The following is an 18,988-nucleotide window of genomic DNA, read 5'->3' on the forward strand; positions in this document are numbered from 1 at the left end:
ATCCCCCTCCCTGCCAAAAGAGCGGTGTCATTTACAGAGGACCAAAAAGGTGCCAGATGCACTTATGTGGATTAGTCAATCCTTCTGACAATTCCATAAGGTGGTGATGATAATCCCCAGCCTACAGATGAGAACACTGAGGCTCACAAGATTAAATCACTTGCTCTAGGCTGCACAGCTAAGTGGTGGAGCTGAGATTCAAACCCAGGTTTATTTAAGACATAAATTATCTCACAATTCTGCCCTCATGCGCTACTGCATTTTGCGGAGCCTCTGACCTTGCTCCAAAAACATTAAAAAGGAAAGAAATGTGGAATTAATGTTCTCCCCTGGAAGGGCGTGGCCTGGCTGGGGTCTTGGGAGGATACCGCCAGCCCCCTGCAGATGCAGACTCCCTGACGCGGCCTCTGCTGCGGGCACTCGCGGGTGGACATGTCACATCGTGGGCAGGGCTGAGGCTCCAGGAGGAAAATGCAGCGTAGGCGACATCTGGAAGCAGAAATGTGGTAGCTCCAGAAGTTTTCATCTGTAATCTTTGTTTTGCAAGGAATGGGGATTTTTTTTCTCTTCAAAAAGTACTCCACTTCCTTTTAGACCTTTCACAAATATTTTTTTAGGAGAAATAAGGAGAAAAAAAACCCACAGAATGCCCGTCGCAGCTACTCACTTCCACCATGAATCACAGACACAAAACCACAGCTATGTGGCTAGCAAAGGAACTATGTGTTTTCACATTTCATTATTGGGAATCATTTAGCAATCTTCCCTGTGTCATCTGCAGACAGATAGACACAGACAGACGGACACACCCCTCTGGGTCCCAAGCAGCCTTGTACAACACAGTCATCAGATGACTTTGCAGTGAATCCATTTTCCCCTTCTAATCCTTTTCTGGGAAATTATCCTGCCAGGTTTAAATCTTCCCCTTCAGCTCTTCTGCAGAGGTGGGGTGTGTGTGTGTAAGAGTGTGAGAGTGTGTGTTTGTGTGAGTGTGCATGAGAGTGTGTGAGTGTGCATGCGCCATGACAGGGGGAGAAGAAGGAGTGTGGAGACACTGATTCAGTTAATTTCACAAGTGGAAACAAGTGTATGTTTCAGAGTCCCTCCCTTTTTTGAACTGTGATCATACTTTGCTAAAGTTATTTTCACCTGGGAAGCTCACAGTGCCTTTTCTGACAGTGGCAAATTAATTAACTGATGGCAGATTTAAAGATGGAGTAACTGGAAAAACTACTGGACCCATAAATCAGAAACTTCCTTTATATCCTGGACAAGAGGAGAAACCTGATACATATTTGAAAATCTTGAGCTCAAAAGGAGAATTCACGGAGCCTGAAAATATCTCCATTATGACTTTTGAGGCATGTTCTCTCCACAGCTTCCACCCACGCCCCGCCACACACACACATATACACACACACACACCCAGAAGGTGACCCTCCCTGAGCGAGTGGCCAGTTCTGTAAAAAGCAGCTGGATGGGGCGAACCTTCCCTGGACCATCTGAAAAACAGCTTTGCCAGTCTTTCCTCTCTTTTCTTGCTTCATTGCTCCCAGCCTCTTCCTTTCAAACAAAAATCCTACAGGATTTAAGACGGCTAGATGCTATGAGCATAGCTACAAGCTTGAAATGTTTATTCTCACTACTTTTTTAAGTCGGGGTTGGAAACTGCATACATTAGCATTTTAATGAGGCTGAATGCTGCTCCAGGCTCTCACCGACTTCTGTAGTTTTCTGAAAAGACACTGGATACCTTGCCTAACCCAGTACTCTGCAGTTTCCAAGCCAAGCTGGATGTTACCGCACTTGCCTATGCTCACATGCCCTGGAGACTGGTTCACACAGTGACTATAATCACAAGTTCTGAAGTCGAGCAGAGCTAGGTTGGAATCGCCCTTACCCTCGGTGTCCTCGTTGCAAAGTGGGAGTCATGGGAATACCCTCCTCACAGGGTCATGGCAAGGACTGGCAAATGTGCTGACGATCTTCCACTCGCCCCTGGATCCCTCTCTATCCCACTCTGGGTCCTGGGAGGTTCCTTTGCCCTCTGCCTTCTGGTCCAATTCAGTCAGTGGGGAACTCTGGCAGGAGGTCAGAGGGCAGGAGAAGGGTGAGTGGAGGTGCAGATCCTCCCAACTCCCTCGTGACAGGTACTGCAGGTGAGCAGTGGCTACATTCCTACACCAAAGGCCACAGCCCTGTCCACGGCCCTCTCCTATAGCCTGAGCTACCCTGGGTTCTTATGACTGCTGGTCCCTTGCCCCTTTAGGCCTGGAGGGTAAGGGCTTGCCTACGTAGCTACCCTGGGATACTCCACCACTCTTCCTTGTTTTCTCTCGACCCTGCCGATGCTTTTGTAAATACATCGAGTGTGCCATCTCTTTCCTGCTGGAACTCTAACTGACCCAGACAAGACAAAGTATTTGCTATCGAGTACTGAGTTCTTACCTACTGACCCGGCACTTTATCCACTTTCCCTTGTGTTATTCTGACCACAGCCTTGCGTAGCCAGTGTTGGTATCATCAGCCTTTCACACTGAGACTCCGGGAAGTGAAAGAACACATTTGATAGCACGGCTGGGGAGTAACCGAGTCAAGTGGAACCGGGGTCTGTCTGACTCATGGCCCATGCTCTTAGCCACTGTGCCGAGCTGTCCCCAGTATTAAATTAGGTGGTGCCTGCAAACTGCCAGCTTATTCAATAAGGCTCCATCAATGGTGGGTTAGAACAATAACCACACATACAATCGAAAACACCCACAGTCCTAAATGTTACTCTAGCATAACCCTAACCCAACTCTGACCACAACCCTAAGATTAAAACCGCACCCTAATGCTGCACTACTAAAGTTATTCCTCTAATCTTACCCTAACCACCACCGTACTGTTAAATAGAATGTCACCCTAACCACAACCTTAGTGCTAGTCAATCTTAACCCAAACTTCCACCATGGTAACCATAATTCTAAGCACACCACTAAGGCCATGATGAGCTCTGGGGACCCTCTGCGCCCCTCTGCTCCTGGGTGCTGGTCCCTGTGCTATGCCATTTATACTCCACTATTTGGACACAACACAATTGACCAAAAGACATTTGTGCAACATCCATGTCCTGCATGTCACTGAGCTGGTGACTCTAAAGTGGGGACAGCAAGGAGGAAAAGAAAAGGGTAGGAATCTAGCACAATGCCTGAAACATAATAGGGTGCACTAAATCCTACTGATGATGAAGATGGTGATGATGAAGATGATGATGATGAACTGGAAGAGGCAGCTTTTCCCATCACCGAGCTGCAGGCTCTGGGAGGACAGAAGGTGAATAGCTCATATCTCAGAGATTTGTTAAGGGCTGGACCTGGGGCTGGGCTGGGAGGAGTCCTCTCCTGAAACCAAACCCAGGATGCAGTCCATATATTCCTCAGCTCTGGGAGAATACTAAAAAAGGGAGTCATTAGGTTGTCATCAGAGAGTTTGAGCTTTCTTGGGCCATATGTCTGCCTTCAGGCTCAAATGGGAGAAGGGGGAAGGTAGGAGGAAGTGTGTAGAAAGCAGACACCATTTCCCTTGAATCTGCCCAGTGCCCCATGAAGGGAGCGGGAGGGGCCTCCTCCCCTGAGCACTCAGAGGCCTGAGCTGGGCATCCTCACCAACCCAGAGATGTCTGCTCTATGCCCAGCATGAGAAAAGGAAGAGGTTACTGGCTTTACCACTCAGAATAAGGAAGGCACACTGGCCCCCACCTTCCTCACAACCTCTCCTGGGACTTCTAGGCTCTGGATCAAAGCATAGCAAGACCATGTGCCCTGGGCTACATCCGCCCAGAACCAGAGTCTTTTTATCATGAAATAGAAATGTGGCCAGCCATGGCCTGCTCAGGGCCTGACCTCCATGGGTCTCAGGTATTTGTGTGGGTTGGAGAGATGCATGTTAACACTACAAAGCCCCAGAGATCCATCTCCCTTTCAGGGGAACCTAGAAGGGACCTCAACAGCCAAACCCAGCTGGAAAGGACTGCCTTGAAGCAACACGCTGTGTAAGGGAAATAGGAGACATCTCTCTCCTTCCCAGAAAGAAGCCAGGTCTAGTATCACCACATATAGCTGCACAGGCTGTGCACTGCACAACTCTTGGGTTACCTGTCACAGAGACTGTAATGTGAAGGACAACCCTTGGTGTTGTGTCCAACAGCTGAAAGGTCCAATGCAGAACAGCAGGCCTCCCTCCTCTGCCTGGCTGGAACACAGTGCTTCAGACCCATCTGGCCACTCCAAGTAGTCTCTGCTGGGCAGGGATGCACTGGGGCTGGCAGAGGTTGAGTACCAAGGGACCCTCCACAAACCTTAGTGTGGCCCATCCACATTTCTAGAACTTACCCTCTGCAACAGCAGGGAGACGGGGCGTGGGTGGTGAAGGAAGTTCTTGGCTGAGACAAAGGTCTCTTCCCATTCTCCTCAAAAAGCACAAGCAGGGCTTCCGCACCCTCAGACTTGGGAAAATAAAATCTCTTCCATTGGATCTGGCTGGAGGCCTACAGTGAGCATTCCTTTCTTCCTAGCCCCTCCGAGCCCTCCTTCTTCCAAACCCACAGTCCCAGGGAAGGGGAGTCCTGGGGGCTCTTCTAAGGCCCAAGAGATGGAAGAAACCAGGAGAAGACTCCTTTACAGCTGCCCACAACCCCCTGTCCAGACTCTCAGCACTCCTGAGGGTCTGTCAAGCCCACTCTCGCTGCCCTTGGGGGAGAGGCATTGCCCTCAGTTTGCCTGGCTTCAGACTCCCAGGGCCAAGGGGCACAGGGTGAGGAAGCACCACCCGTTGGGAGGGCTAGGAGAGCCCCTCCATGTCTGTGACATGCTAGGGGATGGCCTGAGCATCAGATCAGAAGGAAATGGCCCTGAGACCATCTCTTTGCTCTAGGAAGCAATAGAAGACGCATTAGGACAGGGATGTCCATTCAGTGGATATTTAGTTAGTGAGGGCCTGCTATATGCTGGGCACCATTCTAGGAGCTTGAGATGTATCAATGAACAAAACAAAGATCTCTGCTCTTGAGGAACAGGATAACTGGGAAAAATGGATTATATACAAATGTACTAAATAAGTAAATTATATGCTATGTTAGAAAGTGGAAAATAGAAAGTACTGTGGAAATAAAATGAGCCAGATGAAAGGACTCTCAAGTTGAGGGCCGAAAATATTAAATGTTGGAAAAATGGGAGACATCTCCCTTTTGGGAAGAAGCCAGGTCTGGGGTCACCACATGCAGCTGCACAGGCTGTACACTGTACAACTCTTGGGGTACCTGTCACAGAGAGTATGATAGGATGGAAGGACATTCCCTGTTGTTGTGTTAAGCTGGACACAACAGGGGATGTCCTTCCCTAAGCTTAAAATTAAAAGATTTCCTTTAAAATATTTCCTCAAGGGCCTCATTGAGGAGCTTCTTCCTAAAAGTGGCTTCTGTACATGTAACCGGGCATGAGCGAAGGCCCAGCCCAGTGTCAGGACAGCTAAGAAGTAATAACAAGCATTTGTGAGGCACGTTAGAACCCACAAAGCAATCTTTCCCACATGCCTTAGTTAATTTTCTCAACATCCCAGTGAGGGGAGAATTAACCCTCTCGCTTTACAGATATAGGGACATTAATGCCTAGTGATGCTAAGTGGCTTGCTCAAGGTCACAAGGCCAGTTAGTAACTAAGAGACCAAAACTGGGTTTACTGATTCCGAGTCTATTCAAAATAGTTTTCAAGGTCCTAAGTGTTGGGGGAATTCCAGAAAAACCCAAGGAGCAATTTTGGGAATCAGAGTTATACAAACAGGTCAGGGAAAAGAAAGAGAAAAGGCTAAAAAAAAAGAAAGAAAGAGAGAGAGAGAAGGGCTCAACCCTCAGAGGCCACCAAAAATTTGTAGGGTTGAGTTAACCCCGCAGAGAAACAGCACTCAGTGGCCATGAGGAAGTGGGTGACACAGCACAGAAGATGCAGGCTGCTCAGCCCTCTGCAAGCTTGCCAAGGTGTCAGGGACAGCAAAGGTCTGCCCTGGTGAGAGGCTCACATGTTCTTGTCACAACCTTGGAAACAGGCAAAGGGGAGAACGAGCACATTTCACCATCAGGGATGGAAAATGGCCAGGCTGGCTGGAATCCTAGACCATTAGTTTTTTTGTTTTTTTTTTTTCTTGAAACAGAGTCTCACTCTGTTGCCCATGCTGGAGTACAGTGGCGTGATCTCAGCTCACTGCAACCTCTACCTCCTAGGTTCAAGTCATTCTCCTGCCTCAGCCTCCCAAGTAGCTGGGATTACAGATGTGCACCACCAAGCCCAGCTAAGTTTTGTATCTTTAGTAGAAACGGGGTTTCCATGTTGGTCAGGCTGGTCTTGCACTCCTGACCTCCAGTGATCCGCCTGCCTCAGCCTCCCAAAGTGCTGGGATTCCAGGCATGAGCCACCACGCCCGGCCGACCATTAGCTCTTGAGCTTAGAGGAGATCCACGGTAGCCCTCTGATTTACAAATGCGGGAACAAGCCCAGGAAGGGCAGAGGATTTTCCCAAGGTCTCCGAGCACCCGTTGGTCTCCCAGCTGAATCAGAGAACCACCTTGGGTCCAAGGGTCTTGAATGAGAAGGAAAAAAGACAAACGGGGCCGCGTAGCCCAAAGGAGCAAGCAGAAGGCCCGCCACAGCACACAGAAGCCCAGAGGGGAGGGTGGCAGCGGTGGGAGGGGCTGGAGCAGGAGGCAGGCTCAGAAGGCCCGGGCAGGCTTTCAGGCCGGCCCACAACCTAGTGGCCAACCTGCATCCTCCCTCAGTTTCCCCAGCTATAAGCCCAGACAGTGGGGTGCAGAAAAACTCATCCTGGCAAATGAGGTGTTCCACACTGATTTTTCATAAGCACATGGAGTAGGCAGGTAGGCCAAGAGATTTCAGGTTTATTGGACTGACTGTGTGGCAGACACCCCGCGAATCATGCTACATTATTTCAGTAAATTCTCCCAACCATCCTAGGAGATGGGCATTCATTTTCCCACATCAAGGTCAAAGGAATTGAGTTTCAGGGAAGTAAAGGAGCTTGCAAAGTTTGTGAGGGCATCAGGATTTACATTCTGCCTAACATCAAATTTAACCCCCTTGCCCCGGGCTCCCCTGACACACACACTGTGCCACCAGGCACCCTCCTCATGTCCCCTCCTCCAGCCACCAGACTCTAATCCTCAGGGCACCCAGCGCTGCCCCAGCCAGGAACCACTCTGCACTCCCCCATCACAGTACCACACAGCCTCCTTCCTGCCAGCCAAGCCTGAACTTGCCTCTCAGTTCATGAGACCCTAGTTCATGAGATGGGTCATCAGGAGGTCCATCCACAGCAGCCCTGCAGGGAGCCTTGTCCTGTGTCCTCCCTGACCCCCAGCCATTTGCTGCTGCCACTGGGGGAAGGGGACACAATTTATAAGCTGCCACACTGAGGTCCCCATGCTGGGTGTCTGTTCCCAGCCGCCCTGTTCCCAGCACCTAGGTTTTGTGTGTGTGTGTGTGTGTGTGTGTGTGTGTGTGTGTGTGTGTGTGTTTTGAGACAGAGTTTCGTTCTTGTTGCCCAGGCTGGAGTGCAACGTCGTGATCTTGGCTCGCTGCAACCTCCGCCTCCCAGGTTCAAACGATTCTCCTGCCTCAGCCTCCCAAGTAGCTGGGATTACAGGCGCCCGCCACCACGCCTGGCTAATTTTTTGTATTTTTAGTAGAGACGGGGTTTCACCATGTTGGCCAGGCTGGTCTTGAACTCCTGATCTCAGGTGATCCACCCACCTCTGCCTCCCAAAGTGCTGGGATTACAGGCATGAGCCACTGCACCCGGCCCCAGCACCTAGTTTCTGATTCTGCCTCGTCCCAGGGAAAACCCCTTGCCATTCTGTCAACAGGGGGTGCTACCTTCCCCGCACCTTTGCCCCCAGGAAGGGATGCGTGGGTCTCCCCGGAAGTGGCTCTGGGGCAGCAATCTTTTGATAGTTCCCTCCATTCCCTCAGACTTAGAGAGACAACCCACTTGGAAGCAGAGTCCCTGTGCTCCCAACAGGAAAGTTAGTCAAGGTCTTGGGTGGAGGCGGGCAGCACTGCCACGGTAAACCTGCGGGCTCACTCTCAGCAGTAATAGGTTAAAGATCATGCCAAAAAGTGCCAACAGGGACCCTGTGGAGTCGTGGAGGCCGAGGCAAGGCGGGGTTCTGCTCTGAGGTAGGGAGCCTCTGCCTGGGTGACCAACCCACATGCAGGCACATGCTGCCACACGTGCCCAGCAGTCCTGGCACTCACCACCTGAGGTTGGACCTCCAACAAGAACTGCCCTGGTGCTCTAGCCCTTCCCTGTCTCCCGACAGACAAAAACTCAGAGAGATTAGTGCAGGCAGAAGACAGGTGCTGGAGATACCAGGCTGGGAAAGGGTAGGGACAGCCTCCCTCCCCTCTATGAGCCTCTCCTCACCAACAGAATGGCAACACTGGCCACCTGTTGCAGGGAGTTGTGAGATGTAAAACAAAATGAGTGTAGACAGCCAATTGTAGACGTTAAGTAAAATGAGTGTAGATAGCCAATTGTAGACGTAAAGCAAAATAGGTGTAGACAGTCAATTGTAGACGTAAAACCAAATGGGTGTAGACAGCTAATTGACTCAACCCTACTCTGGGCATGTATTTACTCAATGCTACAATGGGCTGAGTCATGCTCCAGGTGCTGGAGAGAGATCAACCAAGAAAAGAGAGAAAAATCCCTGTCCTCCCACATCTGACACTTTCTTGGGGTAAGAAGAAGAATAATTAAAATAAATAGGTAAAATACCAAAGACATTAGTGTTGCCGAGAAAAATAGCCAGGTGGGAGGTGGGGAGGGTGTGGAGGGCGTGGTTTTAGATGTGGTGGACAGAGAGGGCTCCACCACAAAGGAAAGGGGAGAAGCAGCCGCAGGAGTGTAGGGGGAAGAGTGTTTTGATGCGGGTTGAATTGTGTCCCCGCGGAAAGACATGAGTCCTAACCCCAGACCTATGAATGTGACCTTATTTGGAAATAGTCTTTGTAGATGTAATTAGTTAGGTTTAGATGAGGTCACACTGGATTAGGGAGGACCCTAAATCCAATGACTGCACTCTTATGAGAAGAAGACAACATAGGACACACAGATACACACAAGGAAGAAGGCCACGTGATGACTGAGGCGGGGTCAAGGTCATGCAGCTACAAGCCAAGGAAGGCCAAGGATTGCACCAGATATGCTAGCAGAGAGGCATAGAACCTTCTCCCTCAGAGTCTCAGAGGGAACCAATCCTGCCACCTTGATTTTTGGATTTCTAGCTCCTGAGCTGTAAGAGCATAAATTTCTGCTGTTTTAAACCACTCAGTTTGTTATGGAAGCCTTAGAAAACTAACACAGGGGCCAGGTGCAGTGCCTCATGCCTGTAATCCCAGCACTTAGGCCAAGCCAGGAGGATTGCTTGAACCCAGGAGTTAGAGACCAGCCTGGGCAACATGGTGAAACCACATCTATAAAAAAACACAAAAATTAGCCGGGTGTGGCGGTGCACACCTGTAGTCTCAGCTATTTGGGAGGCTGAGATGGGAGGATCGCTTGAGCCCAGGAGGTCGAGGTTGCAGTGAGCTGTGACATTACACTCCAGCCTGGGTGACAGCATGAGACCCTGTCTCAAAAAAAAAAAAAAAAAAAAAAAAATTCCAGGGCTCCAGGGAGGGGGATAGCAAGTGCCAAGGCCCTGAGGTGGGAGCATCTCCAGCATGTTTGAGGAAGATACAGTCAGCTGGCAGAGCAGAAGCAGGATGAACATGGGCTGTGAGTGGTGAGGGTGGACAGTGGGGATGTCAGAAAGACTGTGGGGCCAGATCATGTAGGGCCACCCTTGTGGCAAGCCCTTGATAAGAGGGAGCTTTTCCACTTTGGACAAGGGTCCCAGCTGGAATGTGCTGTAGTGAGTGGGTGTGGTTGGCCCCCATGATCTCCGTCCCTGGGGTTATACCTTTGAATATGTTATGTTAAATGGCAAAAGGAAATTAGGGTTTCCGATGGAATTAAGGTTGCCAATCAGTTGACCTTAAAATAGAGAGATGGTACTGGATTACCTGGTGGGCCCAGGGTCATGACATGGGCCCCTAAAAGTAGAAGAGGGAGGCAAGGGAGTGAGTCATGGAGAGAGACAGCCAAAGAGGCAGGCAGAGGGGAGACCCAAACACAGAGTCCACCTGCTGCTGCTGGCTTTGAAGATGGAGGAAGGTGGCCTCAAGCCAAGGAATGAGGGCAGCTCCTGATACGGCCCTCGAGTGACAGCCAGCAAGGAAATGGGGCCTCAGTCCTACAACTGCAAGGGACTGAATTCTGCAGATAACCTGAATGAGCAAGAAAACCGAGCCCCCTTAGAGCCCCAGGAGCCTGCTGACACCTTGATTTCAGCCTGGTGAGACCCGTTTCAGATGTGTGACCTCTACAGCTGTAGAGAAATAAATGTGTGTCGTTTGAACCTGCTAATTTTGTGATTGTGTGTCATGGCAGCCATAGAAAATGAACACAGTGGATAAAGAGGTGGGGTGTGCAGAGAGAAGGCGATCCAGAGGAGAGGGAGCGACCAGGCAGGAGCAGCCTGCTGGGAGCCACCATCACGGGGTCACAGCTCCCCAGACACACCCCAGCCACCCTACTCAGGGCTCAGCACTGCCCTTCAGGCCCCTTGTTGCCCATGTTGTGACCAAGCCTGCTTAGGCTTTTTTTTTTTTTTTTGAGACAGAGTTTCACTCTTGTCACCCTGGCTGGAGTGCCATGGTGCGATCTCAGCTCACTGCAACCTCCACCTCCGAGGTTCAAGTGATTCTCCTCGAGCCTGTGTAGGATGTCTCCAGGGCTCAGCCTCTAGGTCCTCAGGTCTGCACAAGGAGCAAACCCAGCGGAAGTCCCTCCCATTCTTGACACCGCCCCTTAACCTCCTCTCCCCTAGGGCTGGTGACAATGGTCCTGGTGGAATGACTGTATCCCAAGCCAGCCAAAGCCACTACTGGACCTGCTGACCCCTGAGGCTGAGTCTGGACTCTGATTTCTTCCCATAACAGGTCTACACCTGTTCTGTGTACATTGCATACACACACACACGCACACGCACACACACACACATTCCAGTTTCCTCTGCTCTTTGCCATCTCCTCCCATCCAACCAAGTCCTCACAGCAAAGAGATCCTGCCCACTGACAGGAATCATGTATTGAACACTAACTCATATCAGGTACCACGCTAAGCGTTCTACTCACATGGTCTCATTTAATCTTTCCTGTCATCCTATCAGGTGGACACTATTGGCTCAGAGAGGTTAGGGTGAGTGCCTATTGACACACAGCTGGTGAGTGGTAAATCCAGAATTAGAACACACCAAAGCCTGGGCTCTAACCCTCATTACTCAAAATATGGTCCAGTAGCATCAGCATCCCGTGGGACCACATTAGAGTTGCTTATCCCAGACCTGCCGAATCAGAACCTGCACGTTGACAAGTTCCCAGGTGACTCACCTACTGGTTTCATTTTGAGAAGCGCTAGTCTAAACCACTGCTTTCCAAAGCCTGCTGGTTGTAGATTCTGGTAACCAGCCCTCTCCCCATCTCTCAAGGCCCTTCCCAGCGCCTGGCTTTTGCTCTCCAGGTAAGGCAGGCACTCTGCCCAGCCTTGGGAAAGAAGCCAGGACATGAGGCTCAAGGGAGTCTCCAGACCCCTCCAGCCAGCCCAGACAACAGCTGGACAGCATCAGTCCACGTCTGGCCCTCTGTAGGGCACCCTGCCTGCTGCCTGAGACACTCCTGGCTTCTCCCTCTGGTCTTCCTCTGGGACACAAGTCTCTCGGTCTCTGCCTGCCCTCCTAAAGGGGGCCTCTGGCCATCACCAATTCCTGCAGTGTTCCCCTCCCCAGACATTTGCCTCCCCAACTCCTAGAATGCCCCCTGCATCATGTCACCACCTCTATCTGGACACACAGGGCCTGTCCAAGTTGCTATCAGGAGACAGGCCAGCGACTGCTTGGGAAACCTGGCCAAGGTCACAGGAAATGTCTGACACCACCAGGCAAGCAGGATTTGGCCTCCTAAAGCAAAACACAGCTGGGCCAGCAGCTGGGCCAATAGCAGGGCGCTCCCAGATTTCATGGCATTGAGGCCCCAGGGCACAGAGAGACTAGGCTGGCTTGGAGGCTGCAGCTCATTAAGAACATCACAGTAGCCCCTGGCCAGGGAGCCTGTGAAAATCAAAGAGGACAGCCCTGCTGTGGGCCAGAGACGTCACCCAGGACCTCTGCCCTCCACTGCCCATCACACACAGGAAACCTTCACTGGGGGATGGAAGGCTCACATTGCCCATCCTCCTGGCCTCGCAGCCTCCCCTCTCCCCATCACCTAGCCTCATTCATTTATCCATTTAACTTACACTGATTGAGCACAGAAGTGTACCAGGCATGGTGTTAGGTACCAGGGACACATTGGTGAATGAGCAGGACACAGTCCCTGTGAGTTCCCAGGTAGCTCCCGGTCCAGTGAGCAAATGGACAGACCATCTAAAGGCAGGGTGAAAAGTGCTGCGCTAGGGAAAGATGGAGCACCCACCGTGGGAACTGGTAGAGGCCTCACCTCCTCCTGCCCTCTGAGCAACACATGGGGTGGTGCCCTTGGCTGCAGGTACGGGCTGAGGGTCCAGTGCCAAGTGGGCCCTTTTGTTAGGCTAACTCTGTAGTTTGGACCCAGTGTCAGAGCAAATATGGACTGAGCAGTTTTGATGGGCCAGGCACTGTTGGGGGAGCTGTAGAGAAATCCAAAGCACAGGCCACTGGGTCGACAAGCGGCTGCAGGTGCAGGGCACAGATGCACAGGATGTGTGCCAGAGAGGAAGTGCTGCGGGGGCCAGAGAGCCTAGTGAATGTGATTCACCTTGAAGAATGGGGAGGAGTCAGACGGGCAGCAAGATGTGACGGGGGACTTCAAATGACTCCGACTCAAGAGTGTGAGAGACAGAGTGACGTGCCCAGCAACCCCTGCTCCCAGCACACACCCTGCCCAGCAATCCCCGCTCCCAGGACACACCCTGCCCAGCAACCCCCGCTCCCAGCACACACCCTCATGGGATCAGTGCATCATAAATAAATGAATCCCACAAGCCAACAGAGATGGGCGAAGCTCCGCTGGAAGGACTTCGTGCCCACCCTGGCCCTGGTTGGCCCTTGAGTTGGCACCTCTAGTATTCCTCCAGGTGCCTTACACCAGGCTTACCACCTGGGACCCTCAGCCGGGACCGATCAGAACAAGGTACCCGCACTGCCCACCTGCTCACTGCCAATCCCAGGCCCTCATTGTTATTTACCTGGGGCCCCTTAGCTCTGCTCCTTGTTTCTGCCGCAGGACCTTTGGGCCTTGGCTGCAGGGTTTGGCTCTTTTGCTCTTGACCTTGGAGTTCCCTAGGCCCTTGACCTGAGTCCATCCTTTCTTTCTTCCTGCTCCTAGCTGCCCTTGGAAAACATCTACTTGGGTGCCCAGGGCCCCGGAACCCAGCTCACCAAGAGCCTGGTCTGCCTGACCTCACCTGCTCTCAGAGTCCCTGGACACCCTTAACCTCCTTTCTTTGCTCCTCCTGCAACTCAGCCACTCTCTCCAGACCTTTCCTGCTGGAACCTAACCTCAAGGTCAGCCTCCTCTGCCTGGTTCTCCTGGGCTCTGAAAGGGCAAATCCTCTTTCCCTTTAGTTCAGCAAGGCAGGGTTGCAACATTTCAGAAAGAACTTCTTAAGTAGGAAGCGAATGGAAAAACTAACCTGAAAAACTAAAAGGAAAACACAGTCCCCTAGAAATGGACTCATTTATAAAGTTCAGATTTCCTGTCCTGAGCTAGAAAAAGTCTAGCCAGATTGGCTGGCAAGCAGGCCAGGGAATCCTGCCCATGAACACTCTCCTTGTTCACTTTCCTTTCTACTCCCTTCTCCCACATGCTTCTTCTTCTCCCCTCTAAGGAGAGCGGCTGAAGCTGGGTGCTGAGGAAACTGAAGGGACACAGGGACCACAGGCAGAGGAGGAGGAGGTCGGGATGGGGTGTGGGAGAACGTGTATAAAGAACTTCCATGTGTGCCAGTCACTGTTCTAAGCACTTCCGTCATGTTGACTAATTTAATCTTTATGACAATTCATAACACAGGTATTATCATTGTCCCACCTTACTGATACAGAATCCGAGGCACAGAGAGGTAAGTGACTTACCTGGGGTTGCCCACCTGGGAAATGGCAAAGCCAGACTGTGAACCAGGAGGCCGTGGTCCCAGGTACATGCCCTCCTCAGCTTTATTTCAGGCACCCGAGGGCAAAGATTTCACTTCCCTCCTCTTTCCACCCCAGTCTGGCAAAGCCCAAGTCAGCCCCAACACCTACTCTCCTGCTCATATCTCTGGCCGTGCCAGGGAAAGCCAAGGAGGGTGGGGAGGAGGGAAGGGAAGACTGTGGTCTTCTCCACCAGCCTTCACCAAATGGTCCGAAGGAAGAAGCCCCTCCAGAAAGAGACTGAGCCCCAGATCCGGAGCCCCATGGAGAAGGGGACTTACCCAGCTGGTGGCGACTGTGGTACGGGCGGCGGTTGTGGTGCGGATGGCAACTGTGGTGCTGGCGGTTGTGCTCTGGCCAAGGTGCCGTCTCCGGCCGCACTGCTCCTGCGCAGGTTGGGTGAACGCTCGGCCCAGCGTCGAGGTGCCACCCTGGAGTTCTGGGGGTCAAACTCCTCATCGGGAATGACCTCCTCGCAGCGGGCTCCACGGAAACCGGAGCGGCAGACGCAGAGCTGAGGGCGGCTGCAGGAGCCCCGGTTCTGGCACGGCGGCTGGCACACGGCTGAGGACACAGGGAGAGAGGTGACAGCAGTGGCCATGGGGCGCTGAGACCACAGCTGCCCACTCCGTCCTGTCAGAAGTACCCTCCTGAGTGCTGCCAACCCCATCGCTCAAGCAGGAAGCCACTCTCCTGGCCTCAGAGGGCTCCCTAACCCATGCTTCTCCCACCTCCATCCACAGACCCCCAGGACGCGTTCACCTCTGATCTTTGGACAACCAAAGACTGCGTGGCCAGCTGCAGAGTGGCTCACACCACCACGTCCCACAGAGCACCCTGAAGAGGAAGTGCACTGCCTGACACTGTGTCTATACTAAAATGTTCACTCCCACCAGACTGGAAGTCCCCTGAGGACAGACAGTGGCCCTGGAACTTAGAATAGGGACTGCCACAGAGTAGATTCTCAGTAAATATGGAGCAAATGAATGAATGAATGAGTCTCTTTGGTGGGAAAGGGCCCAACACTGGCCTGAAATTCAAGCGGTTTGAGTTGCTGGGATTTTCCTGTCACTCATGAGCTGTGTGGTCTTGAATTCACTGAGCCTCTGTTTGCTCCTAAATCACGGGAGGGGTGAACTAAGGAGGTTAGAGGACCCTATGCGTCCTTCAAAGGCATATTCAGCTTGACAGTCTCTCCTCTCCTTCCCGTTGTTCTCCATCTCCTTAGCAAGGCAGAACTCCCGACTGCGCCAGAGAAAGCACGGTGGCCAGAACACAGCTGCCGGCATCACAGCCACTGCCGGCCAGGTAAGTCCCCTCCTCTGTGGGGCCTCCGTTCAGGGCTCAGGCTGTCTCTGGATTCTGCCTCCTGGGCTGTGGGTCCAGCCAGGGGCAAGGTGGAGCTGAAACCAGGCCTTTCTCCCGGTTAGCCCTGTGCAGCATTAGCCACCAGCTCCCCAGGCTGACTCCTCTCTTCACTATCCTTCATCCCCTTGCAAATTCCAGAGTCACATCCAGTGATTACTGGCCAAGGGAACATCCCATGCAGATGCACACACTGGGATACGGAGTCCTGCCCCTCCCCCACCAGGACTTCCACTGGGGAACATGTGTGAGCCCGGGAAGCATGGTCTGGCTCACACTGCACCCTCGAAACCCAACGCCTCATTCATTCATTCATTCATTCATTCATTCATTCATTCATTCAACAAATAGCTGCTGAGCCCTAGTGAGTGCCAGGCACTGGGACAAAGTTCTTGTCTGCCTGGGGCTTGTGGTAGAGTAAAGGACACTAACAGGAAGCAAGAAAACAATAGCATGATGTGGCCTCAGGCAGTTTCAAGGGCTGTGAAGACAATTAACCCGGGTGATGCAGGGGTTCAGGCCCAACCAGGAGACTCAGATGGGGCGGCCAGGGCACCTCTCTGAAGAGAGAGATGGGAGCGTGCAAAGGAAGTGAACCCCCAAAGACCCGGGCAGTCTCCCAGGCAGAGGGCAAGGCAAAGACCGGGCTCTGGAGGCTGGAAGGAACGTGGTGTACTCGAGGAGTCACCAGAGACCCAGGGAGACGAGGGTCTGCTGGCGGAGGGGGCGTAGGCAAGGTCAGTGAGGAAGAGGAGGCAGATACACAGACCTTGTCATCTCAGGAATCCTAAGTGCAACTGTGAAACTAGCAGGCATGGCTACCCAGACCAGATGCCTGGGTTTTGTGAGCTGAACTCTCCTTTCCGAGAAGAGCACCAGAATCCAAACCGAGGGCTGGCCAGGATAAACATCTCCAAACTTCCACCTGGCCCATGTCACAGAGACCTTCAGTGGTTCCCTGGTGTCTTCAGGATTCAAGTCCATAGACGAGCACTGAAGACCGTCCTGGTCTCATCCACTCTAACATTCCTCTAAGCCAACCTGCTCCAGTCGAGCTGGCCTGCTGGCTGTGGCCCCAGGTAGCCTCTGCTCTGTCTTCTCTCTGTCTTTGCATGTGCTATGTCCTCTCTTGTTTCCCACTTGCTCTCCATTTACCTGGCTCCTACTGTTCCCTCAAGACCGACTTCCCCATGCTGGACACCTGCCTCTCAGCAGTTGCTGCCTCCTCTGATTAACAGGAAAAATACTTGTGTTCGCCATTCACTGGGCATGTCCCGCATAGTGCCATTAGTTTTTGTTGTTGTTATTGTTTTTGTTGTTTGGTTTTTGTTTTTTGGTTTTTGTTTTTGAGACGGAGTTTCACTCTTGTTGCCCACACTGGCGTGCAATGGCGCCATCTCAGCTCACTGCAACCTCCGCCTCCCGGGTTCAGGATGATTCTCCTGTCTCAGTCTCCCGAGTAGCTGGGATTACAGGCATGCACCACCACACCCCACTAATTTTGTATTTTTAGTAGAGATGGGGTTTCTCCATGTTGGTCAGGCTGGTCTCAAACTCCCAACCTCAGGTGATCTGCCTGCCTTGGCCTCCCAAAGTGCTGGGATTACAGGCATGAGCCACCGCGCGAGGCCACTGCCATTAGCTTTTTTTATGCACATGTCTCAATTTCCTGACTCATACAGTCAGCTCCTTGAAGTGTAGTGACTATCTCTTACACCTCGTTGTATCTTTAGCTCCTAACATATGCCTAACAATAACACCATTATTATTATTTTTATTATGGCGGCTACTCTCTGATGAGTGCTGACAATAGCTCTGGCACCGTGCTCTGCATACACGCTCTCACTGAAGCTTCTCAACAATCCTATGCAGCAGGTGTGACTATGATTCCCATTTTACAGATAATGCTGCTGAAGCTCAGAGAGGTTAAGAGACTTGCCTGAGGTCACCCAGCTAGTTAATAGTGGAGCCAGGATTCAAATCCAGTTCTGTGTGACTGAGAAGCCCAGGCTCTTTCCACCCCACTGACTCCCTGAAGGGTGGGCATGGTTCTTCCTCTTCCTCTCTACTATCTCTGAGCCTTGGCCCAGAGCTGATAAGGAAACAAAGGGGATCTGTTGGCTTCAAGTCAGCCACCAAATGCACCCTTGGGAATTCTGCCCTGAGAAACTGCACATCCCAATTGGCCCTGACAGTGGAGACCCCAGGACCCCACACCCTTCCAAAGCCCACACAGAATTTTTAAATAATGATGGAGGATGTTTGTCAGCTCATGGGTTTATCCAGTGAGCATTCGTAGAGCACTCACTGGGTGTGAAGCTTGTGATACTGTCTCTAGTACACTGTCTGACATGGAAAGTAGAACACACAGGTTATAGGACAAGTGCTACGCCAGCTGGACCCTCTAACCCAGGCTGAGGCAGGCAGTAGGGAAAGTCAGGGAAGGCTTCTTGGAGGAGGTGATGCTGACCAGAGACACAAAGGATGAAAAATTGGACATTGTGCACCAAGGGCACTCAAGACCAGTCTATCAGCAGAGAGTGTGGGAAATAACAGGTTTTAATAGCATTCCAACCACAAGTTGGGCTGGGAGGCCAGAGCATTTTTCCTCGTGCCCAGGCACCTCTTCCTGGCAGGCTCCAGGCCTCTAGGTAGAACCATGTCAGAATTGCAACCCAGAGCACTTCCCCAAACACAAACTGCCACCATGGCAGGATTTTGGCCTGGCCACCCCTCTATCTGCCCAAGCACACTTTGTCCTCACCTGACCACCTGCCAGGCCCCTGTCACCACCACCACAGGAAACATGGTCAGCTGGGGCCAGCCCAGCAGCCACGTCAGTGCTAGTGAACGTGGAGGAAGCAGATGTGCCCAGGGCAGGTCTCGGCCTTGGGGATTTTTTAGGGAGGGAATAGAATGGGAAGGCCTGAGTGATTTCCCACATAGACCCACACCTCTCTGCCACAGAGACCCACAGGCTGGTATGGGTGAGAGGAAGGTCATGCAGCTTCCACCTCTGAGTGTGTGGTCCTTGCCCCGAGGATGGCCTTTGGAAAACAGTCTAGCTTCCATCCTTCCCCTCCTGAGCCCTGAGAACAGCCCATCCTTCACATTAACAATAAGATCCTTCATACAAATGGCCAACAAATATACGAAAAAATGTTCAACATTACTCATCATCAGGGAAATGCAAATTAAAACCACAGTGAGATACCATCTTATCCCAGCCAGAATGCTCATTACTAAAAAGTCACAAAACAATTGATGTTGGCACAGACATGGGGAAAAGGGAACACTTATACACTG

General features: G+C 51.9%; 1 protein-coding gene across 1 annotated transcript in view; it reads right to left on the reverse strand.

Annotated features, from left to right (window-relative positions):
* Positions 1-18,988, reverse strand: part of LTBP2 (latent transforming growth factor beta binding protein 2) — a 115,233-nt gene that overhangs the window by 73,508 nt on the left and 22,737 nt on the right. The window contains exon 3 of the mRNA XM_025392283.1: positions 14,599-14,881. Coding sequence (XP_025248068.1) covers positions 14,599-14,881 — 283 coding nt within the window. The remainder of the gene's footprint in view (positions 1-14,598; positions 14,882-18,988) is intronic.

This window comes from Theropithecus gelada, chromosome 7b (assembly GCF_003255815.1).
Source record: "Theropithecus gelada isolate Dixy chromosome 7b, Tgel_1.0, whole genome shotgun sequence".
Classification (NCBI taxonomy): Eukaryota; Metazoa; Chordata; class Mammalia; order Primates; family Cercopithecidae; genus Theropithecus; species Theropithecus gelada.